Below are 23,725 nucleotides of genomic sequence, written 5' to 3' on the forward strand. Positions count from 1 at the left end.
CGATTGGTCAGTATTCTTGCGATGCAAAACTGCTCACATGAAAAGCTAACTTCGCAGCAGGATAGATAAACAGAATGACCGTAATGGCTGGGGCGATGACATGTAAAATCACATGTTTCTGAAAACCCCCGCAGCGACTACATTTTGAATGAGTCACGATGAAATTTTTTGGTTTTAGGAAATTTCGAGAAGTCGCATAGATTAACTATCATTTGAGGTCAAAAACCAAATTTATGTATCCTTTTAATCTATTCAATGCCAATTACGTCATTTTCCTCGTTTACATCGTCTTCATAAATAGTTCTAACTGTCTTTTGTCGCCAATTTCAAAGGAATCTACCTCTGTCTTTCTATAGTTCAACTGTACTATTTCTTTCATTCACTCAAGGTATTTGAGCTTTTTAACACAAATTTTAATCTCTAAAAACAGCAAAATTTCCAGACCACCTTTTCGTATTAGAGACGGTCTTAAACTTTCCGGTTCTTCTTAAACTTTTAATTATGCTCTGTTTATAAACTTTCATACTATATTGATATAGAGTAGAGACTCTTTGAGTGCTAGAATCTTTTTCTTTGTTTTTCTTACACATAAACAGATAAGATATACCGCTTTGTGATGTATTCTCTTCCCTTTTCTAAATAACGATTCCCCTTCCCTCGATTCAATTTTGAATGCATGTTTTGAAATACAAGTGGCAGAACTGCTAATTCAACATTTATTCAGTAAGATTCGAATTTTCATGGGCAACGTAAAGTAGAAAATTGTGAAAATTTATATTATGTCTCAACCATTTTGCCTGCCCATCGTGTGAGAATATTTCCAATTTAAGCCAAATAACTTTAGGTTGCTACATTTTCTTGATTGTTCAGTTTCGTTGGTTTTACCATGAGATGATTCCCCAACTTCAATTACTTCCATTATCATCAAAATTATAGTGTAATATTTTCAACTCCAGGGGTGCAAAGATTGTGTTTGGAAATAAGTTTTGAAATTGTCATTTATAAAATCGTAATGCAATCTGTGTTTTCATTTTGGGAAGAAGTTGGAACAAGCTTCACTTGCCGTTCCATCCACATGTTAGTTAGTTAGTACAGATATGACAAGTTTCATATTTCACATTTATTATCAGCCATAAATAGCGAAGCTGGATAGGGAACATCCTGCGAGTTGTTTTTATGCCATAAAGAATGGTTTGTCGGCGAATTTTCTACTTTGTTGGCAAGTAAAAGATGACTCACTCACTTTGTTTGCAAATGGGACCAGAACACTCTCCTTAAGTACAATATTTAGTGATTGCACTGCTTACAGCCTAATAATTTAAGAACAATTTAAGAACAATCCAGCCTCTAAGTTTTGGAGAAAGGAAGAACAGCCAGTCTGAACTAAAATTTACTGGTTCATGGAAAATAGGTGTTTGCGGATTAAGGATTTTTAGCAAAAAACTTGCAGTTTCTGGGTCGAAAAGCAGGGACATAAAGTTTTGGAATGATGAAGGGTACGAAATTTCTGACTGACAACAAGCCAATTGCAATTTTGTACTAAGATTGTACAAAACCTGCACTTACAGCACTTTTAAATCATACGGTTCTGTGATATTCTTTCTTAATCGAGAGAAAGCTCTGCAATACCGCTAGTATGTTATATCATTCTTTGATGTGAATAAGCATTGGAATTACGACTTAGATTTCCGATTAATCGCAAATTTTCCGACTAATTCTACTGGTTGCAGACTTTCGATTAGAAATTGGATTAAGTAACTTCAATATTTTTAATGCAACACTACAAAATTGAATATTTTTCAGCAGTTGTGTATGTCTCGAATTTAAGAGTCATAGTGGCACAGCTCACTTGTTGACTGTGTCTTCAATTTTTTTCAGCATTGTTTTGAGCTCGTAAAATGTGGCATCTCCTTTCATCATGTTGCATAGCTCAGCGTTTTCAGAAATGTTGCTTGGTAAATTCCCATCTCGAAGAAAGTCGATGATATGTTGAATACCTCCAGAACGCCTGTCGATATAATATTCCCCAGACATTGTGTTGTAGTGTTCTCTAACTATCCATAAATATACATTGTGCAGCAGTGAATTAATATCAGCTTTTCTCAACACATCAACACTCGTCGTGATACTTACACCATCATTAAGCATTAGCTTCACCTCTCCACTGCGGAGACATGTAGGTTGCAAGGCCTGAGGGCCATTCCCCTGCTTCTTGGCTGCATCATCAATTTTTTTCAGCATTGTTTTGAGCCCGTAAAATATGGCATCTTCTTCTATCATGTTGCATAGCTCAGCATTTTCATTGATGTTGCTTGGTAAATTTCCATATCGAAGGAAGTCGATGATATGTTGAATACCTCCAGAACGCCTGTCGATATAATATTCCCCATGCATCGTTTCGCTGCGTTCTCTAACTATCCATCGATATACATCGCGCAGCAATGAATCCTCATCAGCTCTTTTCATAACATCAACACTGGTCATAATACTTCCACCATCATTAAACATTAGCTTTACCTCTCCTGTGCTCAGACTTTTAATTTCTAAGGTTTCAGGTTCATTCCTGTGATTCACGTAACTTTCCAACTTCAGAATTTTATAGTAATTCGCCTCCTGTTTTATGGCCTGCCAGAAGTCATCGCTTGCTCCACTGGGCGGCGAAATGCGGTTGTCCCTTAAAAACTCTAAGACGTACCCGAAGTTCTCTGGGCTCCGATCAATGAAATAGATATGGTAATCTATACCATAACCTACGGCATACCCCAAAAGGCGCAGAGGGCTATCGGTGGGTGCGTTCATAAGAGTTGCATAGCTTGTTGTAAACCGTGTTCCTCCAACATTTAATCTAATTTCGCCAGCCATTGGAGTTATTGACTGCCGAAGCGTTGCCGGGGTGTCTTCAGCCATTTTTAACGCCCTCTCCTATCTCTCTGCTTTACCTCTATCTACAGGTAACCTAGAAAACGAATCGATGATAGCAATGCAAGAACTCAAGAGTATTTTCCCTTTCTGAGAAACAGGAACTTCCTCTTTCCCAAGAACTCTCGTAGCTTGAAGGTAATGTGTCCATACCCAACTTGTCAAGTAACATCAAAATAACGGCTTGCGATTGGTCAGTATTCTTGCGATGCAAAACTGCTCACATGAAAAGCTAACTTCGCAGCAGGATAGATAAACAGAACGAGCGTAATGGCCGGGGCGATGACATGTAAAATCACATGTTTCTGAAAACCCCCGCAGAGTTGCTTGCTTTAGCTGGACACATTCCCGTCCAGGTCATCCCCGGCGAGCTCAGTCAGGTGGTCCAATGTACATTAACCACAAAAAATTTCGGCGTGACAAAATTTCAGACAATTATTATGCCAAAATTTTCTTCGACTACATTTTAAATGAGACGAAAGTTTTTCACGATGAAATTTTTTGGTTTTAAGAAATTTTGAGAAGTCGCATAGATTAACTATCATTTTAGGTCAAAAACCAAATTTATGTATCCTTTTAATCTATTCAATGCCAATTACGTCATTTTCCTCGTTTACATCGTCTTCATAAATAGTTCTAACTGTCTTTTGTCGCCAATTTCAAAGGAATCTACCTCTGTCTTTCTATAGTTCAACTGTACCATTTCTTTCATTCACTCAAGGTATTTGAGCTTTTCAACACAAATTTTATTCTCTAAAGACAGCAAAATTTCCAGACCATCTTTTCGTATTAGAGACGGTCTTAAACTTCCCGATTCTTCTTAAACTTTTAATTATGCTCTGTTTATAAACTTTCATACTATATTGATATAGAGTAGAGACTCTTTGAGTGCTAGAATCTTTTTCTTTGTTTTTCTTACACATAAACAGATAAGATATACCGCTTTGTGATGTATTCTCTTCCCTTTTCTAAATAACGATTCCCCTTCCCTCGATTCAATTTTGAATGCATGTTTTGAAATACAAGTGGCAGAACTGCTAATTCAACATTTATTCAGTAAGATTCGAATTTTCATGGGCAACGTAAAGTAGAAAATTGTGAAAATTTATATTATGTCTCAACCATTTTGCCTGCCCATCGTGTGAGAATATTTCCAATTTAAGCCAAATAACTTTAGGTTGCTACATTTTCTTGATTGTTCAGTTTCGTTGGTTTTACCATGAGATGATTCCCCAACTTCAATTACTTCCATTATCATCAAAATTATAGTGTAATATTTTCAACTCCAGGGGTGCAAAGATTGTGTTTGGAAATAAGTTTTGAAATTGTCATTTATAAAATCGTAATGCAATCTGTGTTTTCATTTTGGGAAGAAGTTGGAACAAGCTTCACTTGCCGTTCCATCCACATGTTAGTTAGTTAGTACAGATATGACAAGTTTCATATTTCACATTTATTATCAGCCATAAATAGCGAAGCTGGATAGGGAACATCCTGCGAGTTGTTTTTATGCCATAAAGAATGGTTTGTCGGCGAATTTTCTACTTTGTTGGCAAGTAAAAGATGACTCACTCACTTTGTTTGCAAATGGGACCAGAACACTCTCCTTAAGTACAATATTTAGTGATTGCACTGCTTACAGCCTAATAATTTAAGAACAATTTAAGAACAATCCAGCCTCTAAGTTTTGGAGAAAGGAAGAACAGCCAGTCTGAACTAAAATTTACTGGTTCATGGAAAATAGGTGTTTGCGGATTAAGGATTTTTAGCAAAAAACTTGCAGTTTCTGGGTCGAAAAGCAGGGACATAAAGTTTTGGAATGATGAAGGGTACGAAATTTCTGACTGACAACAAGCCAATTGCAATTTTGTACTAAGATTGTACAAAACCTGCACTTACAGCACTTTTAAATCATACGGTTCTGTGATATTCTTTCTTAATCGAGAGAAAGCTCTGCAATACCGCTAGTATGTTATATCATTCTTTGATGTGAATAAGCATTGGAATTACGACTTAGATTTCCGATTAATCGCAAATTTTCCGACTAATTCTACTGGTTGCAGACTTTCGATTAGAAATTGGATTAAGTAACTTCAATATTTTTAATGCAACACTACAAAATTGAATATTTTTCAGCAGTTGTGTATGTCTCGAATTTAAGAGTCATAGTGGCACAGCTCACTTGTTGACTGTGTCTTCAATTTTTTTCAGCATTGTTTTGAGCTCGTAAAATGTGGCATCTCCTTTCATCATGTTGCATAGCTCAGCGTTTTCAGAAATGTTGCTTGGTAAATTCCCATCTCGAAGAAAGTCGATGATATGTTGAATACCTCCAGAACGCCTGTCGATATAATATTCCCCAGACATTGTGTTGTAGTGTTCTCTAACTATCCATAAATATACATTGTGCAGCAGTGAATTAATATCAGCTTTTCTCAACACATCAACACTCGTCGTGATACTTACACCATCATTAAGCATTAGCTTCACCTCTCCACTGCGGAGACATGTAGGTTGCAAGGCCTGAGGGCCATTCCCCTGCTTCTTGGCTGCATCATCAATTTTTTTCAGCATTGTTTTGAGCCCGTAAAATATGGCATCTTCTTCTATCATGTTGCATAGCTCAGCATTTTCAGAGATGTTGCTTGGTAAATTTCCATATCGAAGGAAGTCGATGATATGTTGAATACCTCCAGAACGCCTGTCGATATAATATTCCCCATGCATCGTTTCGCTGCGTTCTCTAACTATCCATCGATATACATCGCGCAGCAATGAATCCTCATCAGCTCTTTTCATAACATCAACACTGGTCATAATACTTCCACCATCATTAAACATTAGCTTTACCTCTCCTGTGCTCAGACTTTTAATTTCTAAGGTTTCAGGTTCATTCCTGTGATTCACGTAACTTTCCAACTTCAGAATTTTATAGTAATTCGCCTCCTGTTTTATGGCCTGCCAGAAGTCATCGCTTGCTCCACTGGGCGGCGAAATGCGGTTGTCCCTTAAAAACTCTAAGACGTACCCGAAGTTCTCTGGGCTCCGATCAATGAAATAGATATGGTAATCTATACCATAACCTACGGCATACCCCAAAAGGCGCAGAGGGCTATCAGTGGGTGCGTTCATAAGAGTTGCATAGCTTGTTGTAAACCGTGTTCCTCCAACATTTAATCTAATTTCGCCAGCCATTGGAGTTATTGACTGCCGAAGCGTTGCCGGGGTGTCTTCAGCCATTTTTAACGCCCTCTTCTATCTCTCTGCTTTACCTCTATCTACAGGTAACCTAGAAAACGAATCGATGATAGCAATGCAAGAACTCAGAGTATTTTCCCTTTCTGAGAAACAGGAACTTCCTCTTTCCCAAGAACTCTCGTAGCTTGAAGGAAATGTGTCCAGATGTCCCAACTTGTCAAGTAACATCAAAATAACGGCTTGCGATTGGTCAGTATTCTTGCGATGCAAAACTGCTCACATGAAAAGCTAACTTCGCAGCAGGATAGATAAACAGAACGAGCGTAATGGCCGGGGCGATGACATGTAAAATCACATGTTTCTGAAAACCCCCGCAGAGTTGCTTGCTTTAGCTGGACACATTCCCGTCCAGGTCATCCCCGGCGAGCTCAGTCAGGTGGTCCAATGTACATTAACCACAAAAAATTTCGGCGTGACAAAATTTCAGACAATTATTATGCCAAAATTTTCTTCGACTACATTTTAAATGAGACGAAAGTTTTTCACGATGAAATTTTTTGGTTTTAAGAAATTTTGAGAAGTCGCATAGATTAACTATCATTTTAGGTCAAAAACCAAATTTATGTATCCTTTTAATCTATTCAATGCCAATTACGTCATTTTCCTCGTTTACATCGTCTTCATAAATAGTTCTAACTGTCTTTTGTCGCCAATTTCAAAGGAATCTACCTCTGTCTTTCTATAGTTCAACTGTACTATTTCTTTCATTCACTCAAGGTATTTGAGCTTTTCAACACAAATTTTAATCTCTAAAAACAGCAAAATTTCCAGACCATCTTTTCGTATTAGAGACGGTCTTAAACTTCCCGATTCTTCTTAAACTTTTAATTATGCTCTGTTTATAAACTTTCATACTATATTGATATAGAGTAGAGACTCTTTGAGTGCTAGAATCTTTTTCTTTGTTTTTCTTACACATAAACAGATAAGATATACCGCTTTGTGATGTATTCTCTTCCCTTTTCTAAATAACGATTCCCCTTCCCTCGATTCAATTTTGAATGCATGTTTTGAAATACAAGTGGCAGAACTGCTAATTCAACATTTATTCAGTAAGATTCGAATTTTCATGGGCAACGTAAAGTAGAAAATTGTGAAAATTTATATTATGTCTCAACCATTTTGCCTGCCCATCGTGTGAGAATATTTCCAATTTAAGCCAAATAACTTTAGGTTGCTACATTTTCTTGATTGTTCAGTTTCGTTGGTTTTACCATGAGATGATTCCCCAACTTCAATTACTTCCATTATCATCAAAATTATAGTGTAATATTTTCAACTCCAGGGGTGCAAAGATTGTGTTTGGAAATAAGTTTTGAAATTGTCATTTATAAAATCGTAATGCAATCTGTGTTTTCATTTTGGGAAGAAGTTGGAACAAGCTTCACTTGCCGTTCCATCCACATGTTAGTTAGTTAGTACAGATATGACAAGTTTCATATTTCACATTTATTATCAGCCATAAATAGCGAAGCTGGATAGGGAACATCCTGCGAGTTGTTTTTATGCCATAAAGAATGGTTTGTCGGCGAATTTTCTACTTTGTTGGCAAGTAAAAGATGACTCACTCACTTTGTTTGCAAATGGGACCAGAACACTCTCCTTAAGTACAATATTTAGTGATTGCACTGCTTACAGCCTAATAATTTAAGAACAATTTAAGAACAATCCAGCCTCTAAGTTTTGGAGAAAGGAAGAACAGCCAGTCTGAACTAAAATTTACTGGTTCATGGAAAATAGGTGTTTGCGGATTAAGGATTTTTAGCAAAAAACTTGCAGTTTCTGGGTCGAAAAGCAGGGACATAAAGTTTTGGAATGATGAAGGGTACGAAATTTCTGACTGACAACAAGCCAATTGCAATTTTGTACTAAGATTGTACAAAACCTGCACTTACAGCACTTTTAAATCATACGGTTCTGTGATATTCTTTCTTAATCGAGAGAAAGCTCTGCAATACCGCTAGTATGTTATATCATTCTTTGATGTGAATAAGCATTGGAATTACGACTTAGATTTCCGATTAATCGCAAATTTTCCGACTAATTCTACTGGTTGCAGACTTTCGATTAGAAATTGGATTAAGTAACTTCAATATTTTTAATGCAACACTACAAAATTGAATATTTTTCAGCAGTTGTGTATGTCTCGAATTTAAGAGTCATAGTGGCACAGCTCACTTGTTGACTGTGTCTTCAATTTTTTTCAGCATTGTTTTGAGCTCGTAAAATGTGGCATCTCCTTTCATCATGTTGCATAGCTCAGCGTTTTCAGAGATGTTGCTTGGTAAATTTCCATATCGAAGGAAGTCGATGATATGTTGAATACCTCCAGAACGCCTGTCGATATAATATTCCCCAGACATTGTGTTGTAGTGTTCTCTAACTATCCATAAATATACATTGTGCAGCAGTGAATTAATATCAGCTTTTCTCAACACATCAACACTCGTCGTGATACTTACACCATCATTAAGCATTAGCTTCACCTCTCCACTGCGGAGACATGTAGGTTGCAAGGCCTGAGGGCCATTCTCCTGCTTCTTGGCTGCATCATCAATTTTTTTCAGCATTGTTTTGAGCCCGTAAAATATGGCATCTTCTTCTATCATGTTGCATAGCTCAGCATTTTCATTGATGTTGCTTGGTAAATTTCCATATCGAAGGAAGTCGATGATATGTTGAATACCTCCAGAACGCCTGTCGATATAATATTCCCCATGCATCGTTTCGCTGCGTTCTCTAACTATCCATCGATATACATCGCGCAGCAATGAATCCTCATCAGCTCTTTTCATAACATCAACACTGGTCATAATACTTCCACCATCATTAAACATTAGCTTTACCTCTCCTGTGCTCAGACTTTTAATTTCTAAGGTTTCAGGTTCATTCCTGTGATTCACGTAACTTTCCAACTTCAGAATTTTATAGTAATTCGCCTCCTGTTTTATGGCCTGCCAGAAGTCATCGCTTGCTCCACTGGGCGGCGAAATGCGGTTGTCCCTTAAAAACTCTAAGACGTACCCGAAGTTCTCTGGGCTCCGATCAATGAAATAGATATGGTAATCTATACCATAACCTACGGCATACCCCAAAAGGCGCAGAGGGCTATCGGTGGGTGCGTTCATAAGAGTTGCATAGCTTGTTGTAAACCGTGTTCCTCCAACATTTAATCTAATTTCGCCAGCCATTGGAGTTATTGACTGCCGAAGCGTTGCCGGGGTGTCTTCAGCCATTTTTAACGCCCTCTCCTATCTCTCTGCTTTACCTCTATCTACAGGTAACCTAGAAAACGAATCGATGATAGCAATGCAAGAACTCAAGAGTATTTTCCCTTTCTGAGAAACAGGAACTTCCTCTTTCCCAAGAACTCTCGTAGCTTGAAGGTAATGTGTCCATACCCAACTTGTCAAGTAACATCAAAATAACGGCTTGCGATTGGTCAGTATTCTTGCGATGCAAAACTGCTCACATGAAAAGCTAACTTCGCAGCAGGATAGATAAACAGAACGAGCGTAATGGCCGGGGCGATGACATGTAAAATCACATGTTTCTGAAAACCCCCGCAGAGTTGCTTGCTTTAGCTGGACACATTCCCGTCCAGGTCATCCCCGGCGAGCTCAGTCAGGTGGTCCAATGTACATTAACCACAAAAAATTTCGGCGTGACAAAATTTCAGACAATTATTATGCCAAAATTTTCTTCGACTACATTTTAAATGAGACGAAAGTTTTTCACGATGAAATTTTTTGGTTTTAAGAAATTTTGAGAAGTCGCATAGATTAACTATCATTTTAGGTCAAAAACCAAATTTATGTATCCTTTTAATCTATTCAATGCCAATTACGTCATTTTCCTCGTTTACATCGTCTTCATAAATAGTTCTAACTGTCTTTTGTCGCCAATTTCAAAGGAATCTACCTCTGTCTTTCTATAGTTCAACTGTACCATTTCTTTCATTCACTCAAGGTATTTGAGCTTTTCAACACAAATTTTATTCTCTAAAGACAGCAAAATTTCCAGACCATCTTTTCGTATTAGAGACGGTCTTAAACTTCCCGATTCTTCTTAAACTTTTAATTATGCTCTGTTTATAAACTTTCATACTATATTGATATAGAGTAGAGACTCTTTGAGTGCTAGAATCTTTTTCTTTGTTTTTCTTACACATAAACAGATAAGATATACCGCTTTGTGATGTATTCTCTTCCCTTTTCTAAATAACGATTCCCCTTCCCTCGATTCAATTTTGAATGCATGTTTTGAAATACAAGTGGCAGAACTGCTAATTCAACATTTATTCAGTAAGATTCGAATTTTCATGGGCAACGTAAAGTAGAAAATTGTGAAAATTTATATTATGTCTCAACCATTTTGCCTGCCCATCGTGTGAGAATATTTCCAATTTAAGCCAAATAACTTTAGGTTGCTACATTTTCTTGATTGTTCAGTTTCGTTGGTTTTACCATGAGATGATTCCCCAACTTCAATTACTTCCATTATCATCAAAATTATAGTGTAATATTTTCAACTCCAGGGGTGCAAAGATTGTGTTTGGAAATAAGTTTTGAAATTGTCATTTATAAAATCGTAATGCAATCTGTGTTTTCATTTTGGGAAGAAGTTGGAACAAGCTTCACTTGCCGTTCCATCCACATGTTAGTTAGTTAGTACAGATATGACAAGTTTCATATTTCACATTTATTATCAGCCATAAATAGCGAAGCTGGATAGGGAACATCCTGCGAGTTGTTTTTATGCCATAAAGAATGGTTTGTCGGCGAATTTTCTACTTTGTTGGCAAGTAAAAGATGACTCACTCACTTTGTTTGCAAATGGGACCAGAACACTCTCCTTAAGTACAATATTTAGTGATTGCACTGCTTACAGCCTAATAATTTAAGAACAATTTAAGAACAATCCAGCCTCTAAGTTTTGGAGAAAGGAAGAACAGCCAGTCTGAACTAAAATTTACTGGTTCATGGAAAATAGGTGTTTGCGGATTAAGGATTTTTAGCAAAAAACTTGCAGTTTCTGGGTCGAAAAGCAGGGACATAAAGTTTTGGAATGATGAAGGGTACGAAATTTCTGACTGACAACAAGCCAATTGCAATTTTGTACTAAGATTGTACAAAACCTGCACTTACAGCACTTTTAAATCATACGGTTCTGTGATATTCTTTCTTAATCGAGAGAAAGCTCTGCAATACCGCTAGTATGTTATATCATTCTTTGATTGAATAAGCATTGGAATTACGACTTAGATTTCCGATTAATCGCAAATTTTCCGACTAATTCTACTGGTTGCAGACTTTCGATTAGAAATTGGATTAAGTAACTTCAATATTTTTAATGCAACACTACAAAATTGAATATTTTTCAGCAGTTGTGTATGTCTCGAATTTAAGAGTCATAGTGGCACAGCTCACTTGTTGACTGTGTCTTCAATTTTTTTCAGCATTGTTTTGAGCTCGTAAAATGTGGCATCTCCTTTCATCATGTTGCATAGCTCAGCGTTTTCAGAAATGTTGCTTGGTAAATTCCCATCTCGAAGAAAGTCGATGATATGTTGAATACCTCCAGAACGCCTGTCGATATAATATTCCCCAGACATTGTGTTGTAGTGTTCTCTAACTATCCATAAATATACATTGTGCAGCAGTGAATTAATATCAGCTTTTCTCAACACATCAACACTCGTCGTGATACTTACACCATCATTAAGCATTAGCTTCACCTCTCCACTGCGGAGACATGTAGGTTGCAAGGCCTGAGGGCCATTCCCCTGCTTCTTGGCTGCATCATCAATTTTTTTCAGCATTGTTTTGAGCCCGTAAAATATGGCATCTTCTTCTATCATGTTGCATAGCTCAGCATTTTCATTGATGTTGCTTGGTAAATTTCCATATCGAAGGAAGTCGATGATATGTTGAATACCTCCAGAACGCCTGTCGATATAATATTCCCCATGCATCGTTTCGCTGCGTTCTCTAACTATCCATCGATATACATCGCGCAGCAATGAATCCTCATCAGCTCTTTTCATAACATCAACACTGGTCATAATACTTCCACCATCATTAAACATTAGCTTTACCTCTCCTGTGCTCAGACTTTTAATTTCTAAGGTTTCAGGTTCATTCCTGTGATTCACGTAACTTTCCAACTTCAGAATTTTATAGTAATTCGCCTCCTGTTTTATGGCCTGCCAGAAGTCATCGCTTGCTCCACTGGGCGGCGAAATGCGGTTGTCCCTTAAAAACTCTAAGACGTACCCGAAGTTCTCTGGGCTCCGATCAATGAAATAGATATGGTAATCTATACCATAACCTACGGCATACCCCAAAAGGCGCAGAGGGCTATCGGTGGGTGCGTTCATAAGAGTTGCATAGCTTGTTGTAAACCGTGTTCCTCCAACATTTAATCTAATTTCGCCAGCCATTGGAGTTATTGACTGCCGAAGCGTTGCCGGGGTGTCTTCAGCCATTTTTAACGCCCTCTCCTATCTCTCTGCTTTACCTCTATCTACAGGTAACCTAGAAAACGAATCGATGATAGCAATGCAAGAACTCAAGAGTATTTTCCCTTTCTGAGAAACAGGAACTTCCTCTTTCCCAAGAACTCTCGTAGCTTGAAGGTAATGTGTCCATACCCAACTTGTCAAGTAACATCAAAATAACGGCTTGCGATTGGTCAGTATTCTTGCGATGCAAAACTGCTCACATGAAAAGCTAACTTCGCAGCAGGATAGATAAACAGAACGAGCGTAATGGCCGGGGCGATGACATGTAAAATCACATGTTTCTGAAAACCCCCGCAGAGTTGCTTGCTTTAGCTGGACACATTCCCGTCCAGGTCATCCCCGGCGAGCTCAGTCAGGTGGTCCAATGTACATTAACCACAAAAAATTTCGGCGTGACAAAATTTCAGACAATTATTATGCCAAAATTTTCTTCGACTACATTTTAAATGAGACGAAAGTTTTTCACGATGAAATTTTTTGGTTTTAAGAAATTTTGAGAAGTCGCATAGATTAACTATCATTTTAGGTCAAAAACCAAATTTATGTATCCTTTTAATCTATTCAATGCCAATTACGTCATTTTCCTCGTTTACATCGTCTTCATAAATAGTTCTAACTGTCTTTTGTCGCCAATTTCAAAGGAATCTACCTCTGTCTTTCTATAGTTCAACTGTACCATTTCTTTCATTCACTCAAGGTATTTGAGCTTTTCAACACAAATTTTATTCTCTAAAGACAGCAAAATTTCCAGACCATCTTTTCGTATTAGAGACGGTCTTAAACTTCCCGATTCTTCTTAAACTTTTAATTATGCTCTGTTTATAAACTTTCATACTATATTGATATAGAGTAGAGACTCTTTGAGTGCTAGAATCTTTTTCTTTGTTTTTCTTACACATAAACAGATAAGATATACCGCTTTGTGATGTATTCTCTTCCCTTTTCTAAATAACGATTCCCCTTCCCTCGATTCAATTTTGAATGCATGTTTTGAAATACAAGTGGCAGAACTGCTAATTCAACATTTATTCAGTAAGATTCGAATTTTCATGGGCAACGTAAAGTAGAAAATTGTGAAAATTTATATTATGTCTCAACCATTTTGCCTGCCCATCGTGTGAGAATATTTCCAATTTAAGCCAAATAACTTTAGGTTGCTACATTTTCTTGATTGTTCAGTTTCGTTGGTTTTACCATGAGATGATTCCCCAACTTCAATTACTTCCATTATCATCAAAATTATAGTGTAATATTTTCAACTCCAGGGGTGCAAAGATTGTGTTTGGAAATAAGTTTTGAAATTGTCATTTATAAAATCGTAATGCAATCTGTGTTTTCATTTTGGGAAGAAGTTGGAACAAGCTTCACTTGCCGTTCCATCCACATGTTAGTTAGTTAGTACAGATATGACAAGTTTCATATTTCACATTTATTATCAGCCATAAATAGCGAAGCTGGATAGGGAACATCCTGCGAGTTGTTTTTATGCCATAAAGAATGGTTTGTCGGCGAATTTTCTACTTTGTTGGCAAGTAAAAGATGACTCACTCACTTTGTTTGCAAATGGGACCAGAACACTCTCCTTAAGTACAATATTTAGTGATTGCACTGCTTACAGCCTAATAATTTAAGAACAATTTAAGAACAATCCAGCCTCTAAGTTTTGGAGAAAGGAAGAACAGCCAGTCTGAACTAAAATTTACTGGTTCATGGAAAATAGGTGTTTGCGGATTAAGGATTTTTAGCAAAAAACTTGCAGTTTCTGGGTCGAAAAGCAGGGACATAAAGTTTTGGAATGATGAAGGGTACGAAATTTCTGACTGACAACAAGCCAATTGCAATTTTGTACTAAGATTGTACAAAACCTGCACTTACAGCACTTTTAAATCATACGGTTCTGTGATATTCTTTCTTAATCGAGAGAAAGCTCTGCAATACCGCTAGTATGTTATATCATTCTTTGATGTGAATAAGCATTGGAATTACGACTTAGATTTCCGATTAATCGCAAATTTTCCGACTAATTCTACTGGTTGCAGACTTTCGATTAGAAATTGGATTAAGTAACTTCAATATTTTTAATGCAACACTACAAAATTGAATATTTTTCAGCAGTTGTGTATGTCTCGAATTTAAGAGTCATAGTGGCACAGCTCACTTGTTGACTGTGTCTTCAATTTTTTTCAGCATTGTTTTGAGCTCGTAAAATGTGGCATCTCCTTTCATCATGTTGCATAGCTCAGCGTTTTCAGAAATGTTGCTTGGTAAATTCCCATCTCGAAGAAAGTCGATGATATGTTGAATACCTCCAGAACGCCTGTCGATATAATATTCCCCAGACATTGTGTTGTAGTGTTCTCTAACTATCCATAAATATACATTGTGCAGCAGTGAATTAATATCAGCTTTTCTCAACACATCAACACTCGTCGTGATACTTACACCATCATTAAGCATTAGCTTCACCTCTCCACTGCGGAGACATGTAGGTTGCAAGGCCTGAGGGCCATTCCCCTGCTTCTTGGCTGCATCATCAATTTTTTTCAGCATTGTTTTGAGCCCGTAAAATATGGCATCTTCTTCTATCATGTTGCATAGCTCAGCATTTTCAGAGATGTTGCTTGGTAAATTTCCATATCGAAGGAAGTCGATGATATGTTGAATACCTCCAGAACGCCTGTCGATATAATATTCCCCATGCATCGTTTCGCTGCGTTCTCTAACTATCCATCGATATACATCGCGCAGCAATGAATCCTCATCAGCTCTTTTCATAACATCAACACTGGTCATAATACTTCCACCATCATTAAACATTAGCTTTACCTCTCCTGTGCTCAGACTTTTAATTTCTAAGGTTTCAGGTTCATTCCTGTGATTCACGTAACTTTCCAACTTCAGAATTTTATAGTAATTCGCCTCCTGTTTTATGGCCTGCCAGAAGTCATCGCTTGCTCCACTGGGCGGCGAAATGCGGTTGTCCCTTAAAAACTCTAAGACGTACCCGAAGTTCTCTGGGCTCCGATCAATGAAATAGATATGGTAATCTATACCATAACCTACGGCATACCCCAAAAGGCGCAGAGGGCTATCAGTGGGTGCGTTCATAAGAGTTGCATAGCTTGTTGTAAACCGTGTTCCTCCAACATTTAATCTAATTTCGCCAGCCATTGGAGTTATTGACTGCCGAAGCGTTGCCGGGGTGTCTTCAGCCATTTTTAACGCCCTCTTCTATCTCTCTGCTTTACCTCTATCTACAGGTAACCTAGAAAACGAATCGATGATAGCAATGCAAGAACTCAGAGTATTTTCCCTTTCTGAGAAACAGGAACTTCCTCTTTCCCAAGAACTCTCGTAGCTTGAAGGAAATGTGTCCAGATGTCCCAACTTGTCAAGTAACATCAAAATAACGGCTTGCGATTGGTCAGTATTCTTGCGATGCAAAACTGCTCACATGAAAAGCTAACTTCGCAGCAGGATAGATAAACAGAATGACCGTAATGGCTGGGGCGATGACATGTAAAATCACATGTTTCTGAAAACCCCCGCAGAGTTGCTTGCTTTAGCTGGACACATTCCCGTCCAGGTCATCCCCGGCGAGCTCAGTCAGGTGGTCCAATGTACATTAACCACAAAAAATTTCGGCGTGACAAAATTTCAGACAATTATTATGCCAAAATTTTCTTCGACTACATTTTAAATGAGACGAAAGTTTTTCACAATGAAATTTTTTGGTTTTAAGAAATTTTGAGAAGTCGCATAGATTAACTATCATTTGAGGTCAAAAACCAAATTTATGTATCCTTTTAATCTATTCAATGCCAATTACGTCATTTTCCTCGTTTACATCGTCTTCATAAATAGTTCTAACTGTCTTTTGTCGCCAATTTCAAAGGAATCTACCTCTGTCTTTCTATAGTTCAACTGTACTATTTCTTTCATTCACTCAAGGTATTTGAGCTTTTTAACACAAATTTTAATCTCTAAAAACAGCAAAATTTCCAGACCACCTTTTCGTATTAGAGACGGTCTTAAACTTTCCGATTCTTCTTAAACTTTTAATTATGCTCTGTTTATAAACTTTCATACTATATTGATATAGAGTAGAGACTCTTTGAGTGCTAGAATCTTTTTCTTTGATTTTCTTACACATAAACAGATAAGATATACTGCTTTAATTTTGATTTTGCTGAAATGCTGTTCTGTGTGAAAAAGCTGCAAGGAAGGTTAAACCAAATTCCAAGAGGGTGCTCAAGCCCCAAAGTCCCCACGGGGCTCGTGGTTTTGGCTCTTAGAATATTGGTAGTATTTTGTTATCTCTAGTTTGTTAAAACCACTGCGAAATTTTTTCAAGACGGAATTCTGAATAGTTGTCCAAAATTTATTTCGACGAAGTTTCTCCGCGGAAAATTATCTCACGGAAATGTATATCATTTGTGTTCCTGAAAGTAGAAACTGGGCCCTAATCTCTGATTCTGGGTTGCGTAATATGTACGCGTTTCCCTTACTTTTCCTTTTCCAAAAAAATTAAACCCTTTTCACTCAGAATTTATTGATATAAGTTAAAAAAATAGGACAGCGGTAAAACTATAAATTCAACATATTGGTTACTTCACAACACTCCGTTCAATGTCTTTTATGAAAAAAAGGAAAAGTTGTGTCAAATTCCAAATAATATTCCAGATTAGTGTGACACCCCCCTAATCTGAAAAATAGTCGATTTCGCAGGGCAATGGAAGATTTCGCAAGGCGCCAAGAAGAGCTTTATTGCCACGCAGAAACGCCACCTCTGAAACGCGTAAAGGGCCGTTTAGGAATTTTGAAATGGAAATATCATATTTGTTATGAACCTCCCTTCCTGACATTGCACTTTAGAGAACGGAACAGGTATGTCAGGAAAAGCTCCGTTAAAGCATTTTTTACCGAAAGTCATAGCCAATTGATGCAATGATTGATGCATCCGTTTATGTTGGGTTGAAAGAATTTTCTAGAATGAAGTTTAACTGTAATCTTGATTCTAATATATTTTCATGGGCGTAGCCCCCTTGCCGAGAGTCGTGTCAGTGTTTGACAGAACAATAACCCCCAATTTTTGGGGTTTATTCCCCTGTTTCTCGGAAACGCCCCCTCAAACACTTGATCAACATTCAAATTCGTAATCTACGCCCAAAACTACATTAGATAAAGTTGGTGTCGTAAATTCTCCGCTCGGATGACAATAACCTCCCCCCCCCCCCTCTTCCAGCCTCTGGACTATACAGGTTGTCATTTCACGCAAACACAACCCCGACTTTCCTCCCGTCTTCATGAATGGTACTGATTTAGAAATTTTTCTAAATTCTAATTACTAATTTTCACAACTTGGCCTTTCTGTATCTTTTCAAAAACTGCGGTTCCTTTCCAGAACACGTTCATTCTTCTCTCCATCAACAATTTATAAGTCCCAAACCCGTGCTTCCTTGGAGTACTGCTCCAATATTTTGGGTTGTGCTTCTACATCTTCCTTGCGCCTACTTGACAAACTCCTATCCAACGCCATTCGCCTCGTTAATTACCGTAACCTTACCAAGTCCCTTCAGCCTCTTTTCGTCGGCGCTGTGACAAAATAAACAATCTTGATATTTCCTCTCTCTCTCTCTTTTCCTATTCCCTTGTTAGGGCTTAGCTATATGTTCTTGAGTCTTTCCTTATCATCAACAACGGAAAAATGAATAAATCATTTAGACATGTAGAAAAAAATCAATCATCGAGTGAATAAAGTGTGGTGGATATTAAATCCCCTAGCGCCAGGGGCGGCGCCACAGGGCGGACTGGGGTGGACATGTCCACCCCATTTTTTTCAAGATCGACTTTCTAATTTGTTCAAAACAGGGGTGTTCGTTTTCTTCTTTGAGATCGGAACTTTTTTTATTTTGATGGTCAGTTACGGTTCTTTGCAGATGTGTTAAGCTGACATAGAGTATGGTGTGTTGGAGCATAAGTTCCGTAAATACATATTGAGAAACAAAAATGAAGATGATCTATAAAACACAGCTTTATCGTGCCAAACAGTCGGTTCTTAGCGTGTGGCCTTTGCCTTCCTTCCTCGATAGAGGCTTTTGGCAATAATTAATTTTAAAACTTGTACCCAAACCTTTTTAAGCTGTAAGGATAGTATAGTTGCAACCCCACCTGTTACAGCTGCATCACCTTTTAGCCTCAATGTCAGAGGAAAGGTTGGAAAAACTTGTTCAAATCAGCATCGATCGAGATATGGCAGATAAAATAGACAAAGGAAGCCTCGTTATTAAGTTTAAAACCATTGTGCTAGCTAAAAAATACCGCTCTGAAATTAAAGTTTATGTTATTAGCTTTTATGTGTGTAAACCTTTGCCTATGAAATTTAACTCTCTTCTATTGAGGGTTTCAAAATATATCAAACTTGGTTATCAATAACGAGCACGATTTCTCGTACGATGTTGCACCGGTTTCTCACCCAGACCCCTTTATCAGCCCCACCCCTTCATTGTCCACCCCCACTACTTTGGGGCTGGCGCCACCCCTGCAGTCACCTCATACTTCATGGTTTTGAGTTGGCAAATAAGTTTCTCTTTTGTATACGACCAGAGTTTAGTAGTTTCCTCTTTGACTATAAGCATAATATTTTTATGTTGGCAGACGTGGATTATGTTAATGCACGAGACAGCTTCGCGGGACAAAAACGTCTTTGAAGATGCCGAAAAATTCAAACCTGAACGGTGGCTACGCGATGAAAGAGGTGAACATAAGATACACCCTTTCGCCTCGTTGCCATTTGGATTTGGAACGAGAATGTGCCTTGGTAAGCTTTTAGTACTCGATGTAAATTATGAATGGAAATGCACCAAAATATGGCGTATTAAGAAAGATGTCAAAACGTTATTTTTTTAATGCAAGCTATAATTGGCTGCTCACATTTATCAATGAATGCGAGCTGTAGCTATAATTGGCCTTAAAACACAACTTTATACTTAAGCTGTATTTTGCTTTATGCATATAGCTGGATGAACATGTAGAATGCCATTTTAAGTTTTTGAAAATGCGACTGTAAAAAACTGTAAAGAACGCACAGCCTTAACACTCATGCCCTGTATAACATGAATGCGAAAGTATGGCTAGTATTTTGATCCGGCAATATTTCTCCAAGAAATCCTTGAAAAGGTCCTTCGCTAGTATCACTGCTATTTCTCGTCTTGTTTGACGAAATTTATTTAATAACGCAATAAAAAATATCATTTTCTAACCTTTCTCTTTGCATTCTATGTTGTTATTATTTTTCAATATTTTCTTTCCTTCGTGTCTAGGGAGAAGATTGGCAGAGTTGCAAATCCAGCTTCTTACTTCAAGAGTAAGCCTTCTGTTTCTGATTGTTCTGCCTTTTGTTTATAAACATAACTATGATTTATCTATATTTCTTTCTACGCAATAGCTATAAAGTTTTTTTGATATATAAGAATGTTCTTATCATAAGCAGATCTGAGTTGACATGGTCATTGAAAATACTTGACGCCCACTAGTAAAGCCAATAACAAGGTTAATGTTTTAGCAAAAACGGAATTTGTTTTCTTGGTCTAAAGTTGGCATTAGCTTTTTCACGGGAGTCACTTCATAGGGACAGACATTTACCTAACATTTTCCCGTGTCTAAGTGGCAGACAGCAGACCCTTAGAGCAAACATTCGCACAGTTCAGTTTTTACATCTTCAACTTTCCAGTTTTATCCGACTCTCAGAACCTTTTTTGCCCGTTTTTATTGTGCCTTCATTGTAATCAAATTAAACAACCTGTAGCAAAATGATCCTTAGACCGTTTTTACCATGGTTTTTACCAAGGCTTATATGTCTTTAGTATTGTTGAATAAACAAGCCTTTGGAACTCACACCTTCTCAAAAGTATTACTGACTTCATGATCTGGCCTGTTCCAGACGTGTTTTTACTAAGATAATCCCACTTGCATAACGGTCTTCTAGAGGAGTTCTAATAAAACAGCTTTTTGATTATGCCATCTAGTCAGCAGAACCGTTCACTTTCCTAATGGGCTTTGCTATATTCACTTCATGTTTTAAAACAGGCGTGTTGCCTTTGTTGTGGATTAGATTCAAGGGACAACTAATCGCTTTGATCAAATCACTCAAAGTATATTAGCTCGTATTTTGAAAACAGAAGTCAGCTGATTTGGCTGGTACTCTAAAATGATGTTTGAGCAACATCAAACACGCATTTTGCAGTAATTTGAATATAACACAATGTACAGACCACTTCGACGTTGTATTTATCGATCACCTAAGTATTTTATTTTCGCTTTTTAGATATTTGGGAAGTATGTGGTTGAATGTGATCACAAAACGATGAAGATGGTCAGCGGTGGAGCACTGAGCAAGCCCAATGTGGATCTAAATTTTAAAATTTATGAGAGATAACGTGGACTGGTTAGAGCGCTGAAAACAAAAGTTTTCCTTAGCTTTTTACCATTTTAATTTACTAGCATTTTAACAAAATGTTCAGAAAATTTTATAGATTAAAGGATTGTTAGGTTTACCAAGGAAACCGCGTCATATGCCAAAGGCCCTATGAAACCTAGGACTTTCTTATTTACCAAAGTACAAAAGTATTTCATGCCAATAAAAAAATTCAAAGGTGTTAGATGTTTAGGAGATTAAAAAACCTGATTAAGTGCATTGGAAGCTATTTTTATTAATTTCATTTTTGGTTTAATTTTCCTGTTCAGTATTTGACCTTTCAGACTAAATTTTTTCAAATTTTTATATTTGCTTTCCAGGAGCTGTAAACTATTTTGCATTTTTTCTAAATTATAAATTTGTCAGTCGATTTAAAATGCTTGCATTTCTTTCATTACACGCAGTAAACCCATTTTGACGTACATTGTACTCTTTTTACAAAAGACAGGACATCTGGAACTCTATCATTTTGTAGTCTGTGAACGTGAATTTGATAAAGCATGTGCAGTCATAATGTTACTGTGGCCGCCGTTTCCCTTCCAGGCTACACGCCGCCGTTTCCCTTCCAGGCTACACGCCGCCGTTTCCCTTCCAGGCTACACGCCGCCGTTTCCCTTCCAGGCTACACGCCGCCGTTTCCCTTCCAGGCTACACGCCGCCGTTTCTCTTCCAGGCTACACGCCGCCGTTTCCCTTCCAGGCTACACGCCGCCGTTTCCCTTCCAGGCTACACGCCGCCGTTTCCCTTCCAGGCTACACGCTGCCGTTTCCCTTCCAGGCTACACGCCGCCGTTTCCCTTCCAGGCTGTTGTTGATAACAACTGTGTAAATATATATCTTTTGATAGAGATGGAGTCCTCAAAAACGCCTCTTAAAGTCTTAGACCTCCAATAGCTTAATTTATTTGATTTCGCTATATGTTTTGCCTTTGGCTTTATTAGTTTTCTTGATCTTCTTATGTCCTGTCTATACTCTATGCACCCATTCACAAATTTCATTCATATTTAAAAACGAAATGACAATTGCATTCACAAACATTTTTTTTCACAAAGTATTCATTCCTACGCATAATCATTTGCTTATATCAAAATTTACTCAAATTGTAAGTAACTCTGATAGTATAAACTTGCTCTTCGGAAAATGAGCTTTTTATTGCTTGTAATTTCTTGATAATTAGCTGTCATTTAAATTTTGTATTTATTTGAGACTCCTTTATTCTGTGCAGCAAGCTATTTGCAAAGCTGTTTCTTTTGGTTTTCTGCAGCAGCGTAAGGCGTGAAATCGACCCTTGATTTTGCAATTCGTTCGTAACACCTTTTCCCTTCCAGGCTACACGCCGTGATGCCGACGAATTTAAGCTCTAAAAGCCTTTTTCCGAATAGCAATGAATAATGTTGGGTTGTGTGTGCTACTGTGACAGTCATGTTTTCTGGACTCTGAGAAAAGCTACCAAATATTCAATGAATACCTGGAATTTAATTCATTATGTTCAACAGATTGACTTATAAAGTTTTGTTTCTTATAATTATTTTTTCGATTGGATCGATTATCTGTTATTCATACTCGTTTTACGTGGCGTATCACATATCGAAACAAGATTTCCATCGCATATAGTGTGGGATATCAAGTTTACTCTGATGATATCATGTAATCTTTTGCGCAGGTGTTCGTCTGTATGTACGAATTCATTTGTTATTTCCAATCATCAGTAATAAGCTATTCACAGACCCAGGATGCGAGTGCAAAAGCATGTAGCACTCCACTGTAAATATTTTGTTTTCTGTAGTCAAAGTGGTTAGGTCCCAAAGTTGAATTTCAACGTTCTAAGACTACATATTATTCATGTCGAATTTTGTCTTTCAATGAAAAATTTATGTTTACAACAAATTTTCTTATTTGCAGTTGCGCTAAATTATCATCAAAAGATGCCCGCAAGAAAGTGCTAGTTTTGTTAAGCTACAAACTCATTGAAGATCATCATAGCAACAAAACTGTTGCAAGGCTTTGCAAAAGATGCGAGAATATCAATGCAATTGCATTCACTGTCATTAAGCGTTGATCAACATTTTTGATAAGGTTTTCCGACAAGCGATGAAATGACCTGAAATATCAGACTGACTCCTTTGTCTTCAGCAAAGATGTTTTTGAAGAAATTCAGTCTTATTGTTGCTGGTTAAGCCGCCAGTCTTCATCATTTCTGAAACGATTAACTGAATTTGAAGTCTGTGTGTTATGCAAAAAAGTTTTGAAGCTTACTGCTTTACACGCTTTCATTAAACCTTGTTTTTTCTCCTCCATCTTATTTTTGTTACTATTTTTAAGCTAAAAAAGTTTCAGTACTAGCTACATTAAAAATTTTATTCTAAGCTTTGCAAGACCTTTCCTATTTCATGTCAAATTTACAATAGATGAAACTATGAGACATATTTTTTTATGCTCGTAAAATGGCGAAATACCCAGGAAGTGACATATTATATTAGACACGTTGATACATCAACGCTTGAAAATATTGTCTCAGATTTTCCTCCCCTCGAAGTCCATTTTTGTTTA

The 23,725-nt window shown here is 37.4% G+C and overlaps 1 protein-coding gene across 1 annotated transcript; it reads left to right on the forward strand.

The window, feature by feature from the left end:
- The first annotated feature begins 19,329 nt into the window (after positions 1-19,329).
- Positions 19,330-22,733, forward strand: LOC148958054 (sterol 26-hydroxylase, mitochondrial-like). Its single transcript, XM_089113779.1, has 3 exons — positions 19,330-19,520; positions 20,023-20,066; positions 21,027-22,733. The coding sequence occupies exons 1-3, from the start codon at positions 19,367-19,369 to the stop codon at positions 21,135-21,137; spliced, it is 309 nt and encodes a 102-aa protein (XP_088969905.1). The 5' UTR covers positions 19,330-19,366; the 3' UTR covers positions 21,138-22,733.
- The last annotated feature ends 992 nt before the right edge of the window (positions 22,734-23,725 follow it).

This window comes from Rhopilema esculentum, chromosome 18 (assembly GCF_057945365.1).
Source record: "Rhopilema esculentum isolate cy_ngs chromosome 18, ASM5794536v1, whole genome shotgun sequence".
NCBI classification, from domain to species: domain Eukaryota; kingdom Metazoa; phylum Cnidaria; class Scyphozoa; order Rhizostomeae; family Rhizostomatidae; genus Rhopilema; species Rhopilema esculentum.

What these genes read in the sequence shown, in the direction of transcription:
- LOC148958054 (XM_089113779.1), top strand. Translation starts at nt 19,367, where the DNA reads ATGTTAATGCACGAGACAGCTTCGCGGGACAAAAACGTCTTTGAAGAT. An exon ending in TGGAACGAGAATGTGCCTTG is followed by an intron (nt 19,521 to 20,022) that starts GTAAGCTTTTAG and finishes CTTCGTGTCTAG; the next exon opens with GGAGAAGATTGGCAGAGTTG. An exon ending in TCCAGCTTCTTACTTCAAGA is followed by an intron (nt 20,067 to 21,026) that starts GTAAGCCTTCTG and finishes TTCGCTTTTTAG; the next exon opens with ATATTTGGGAAGTATGTGGT.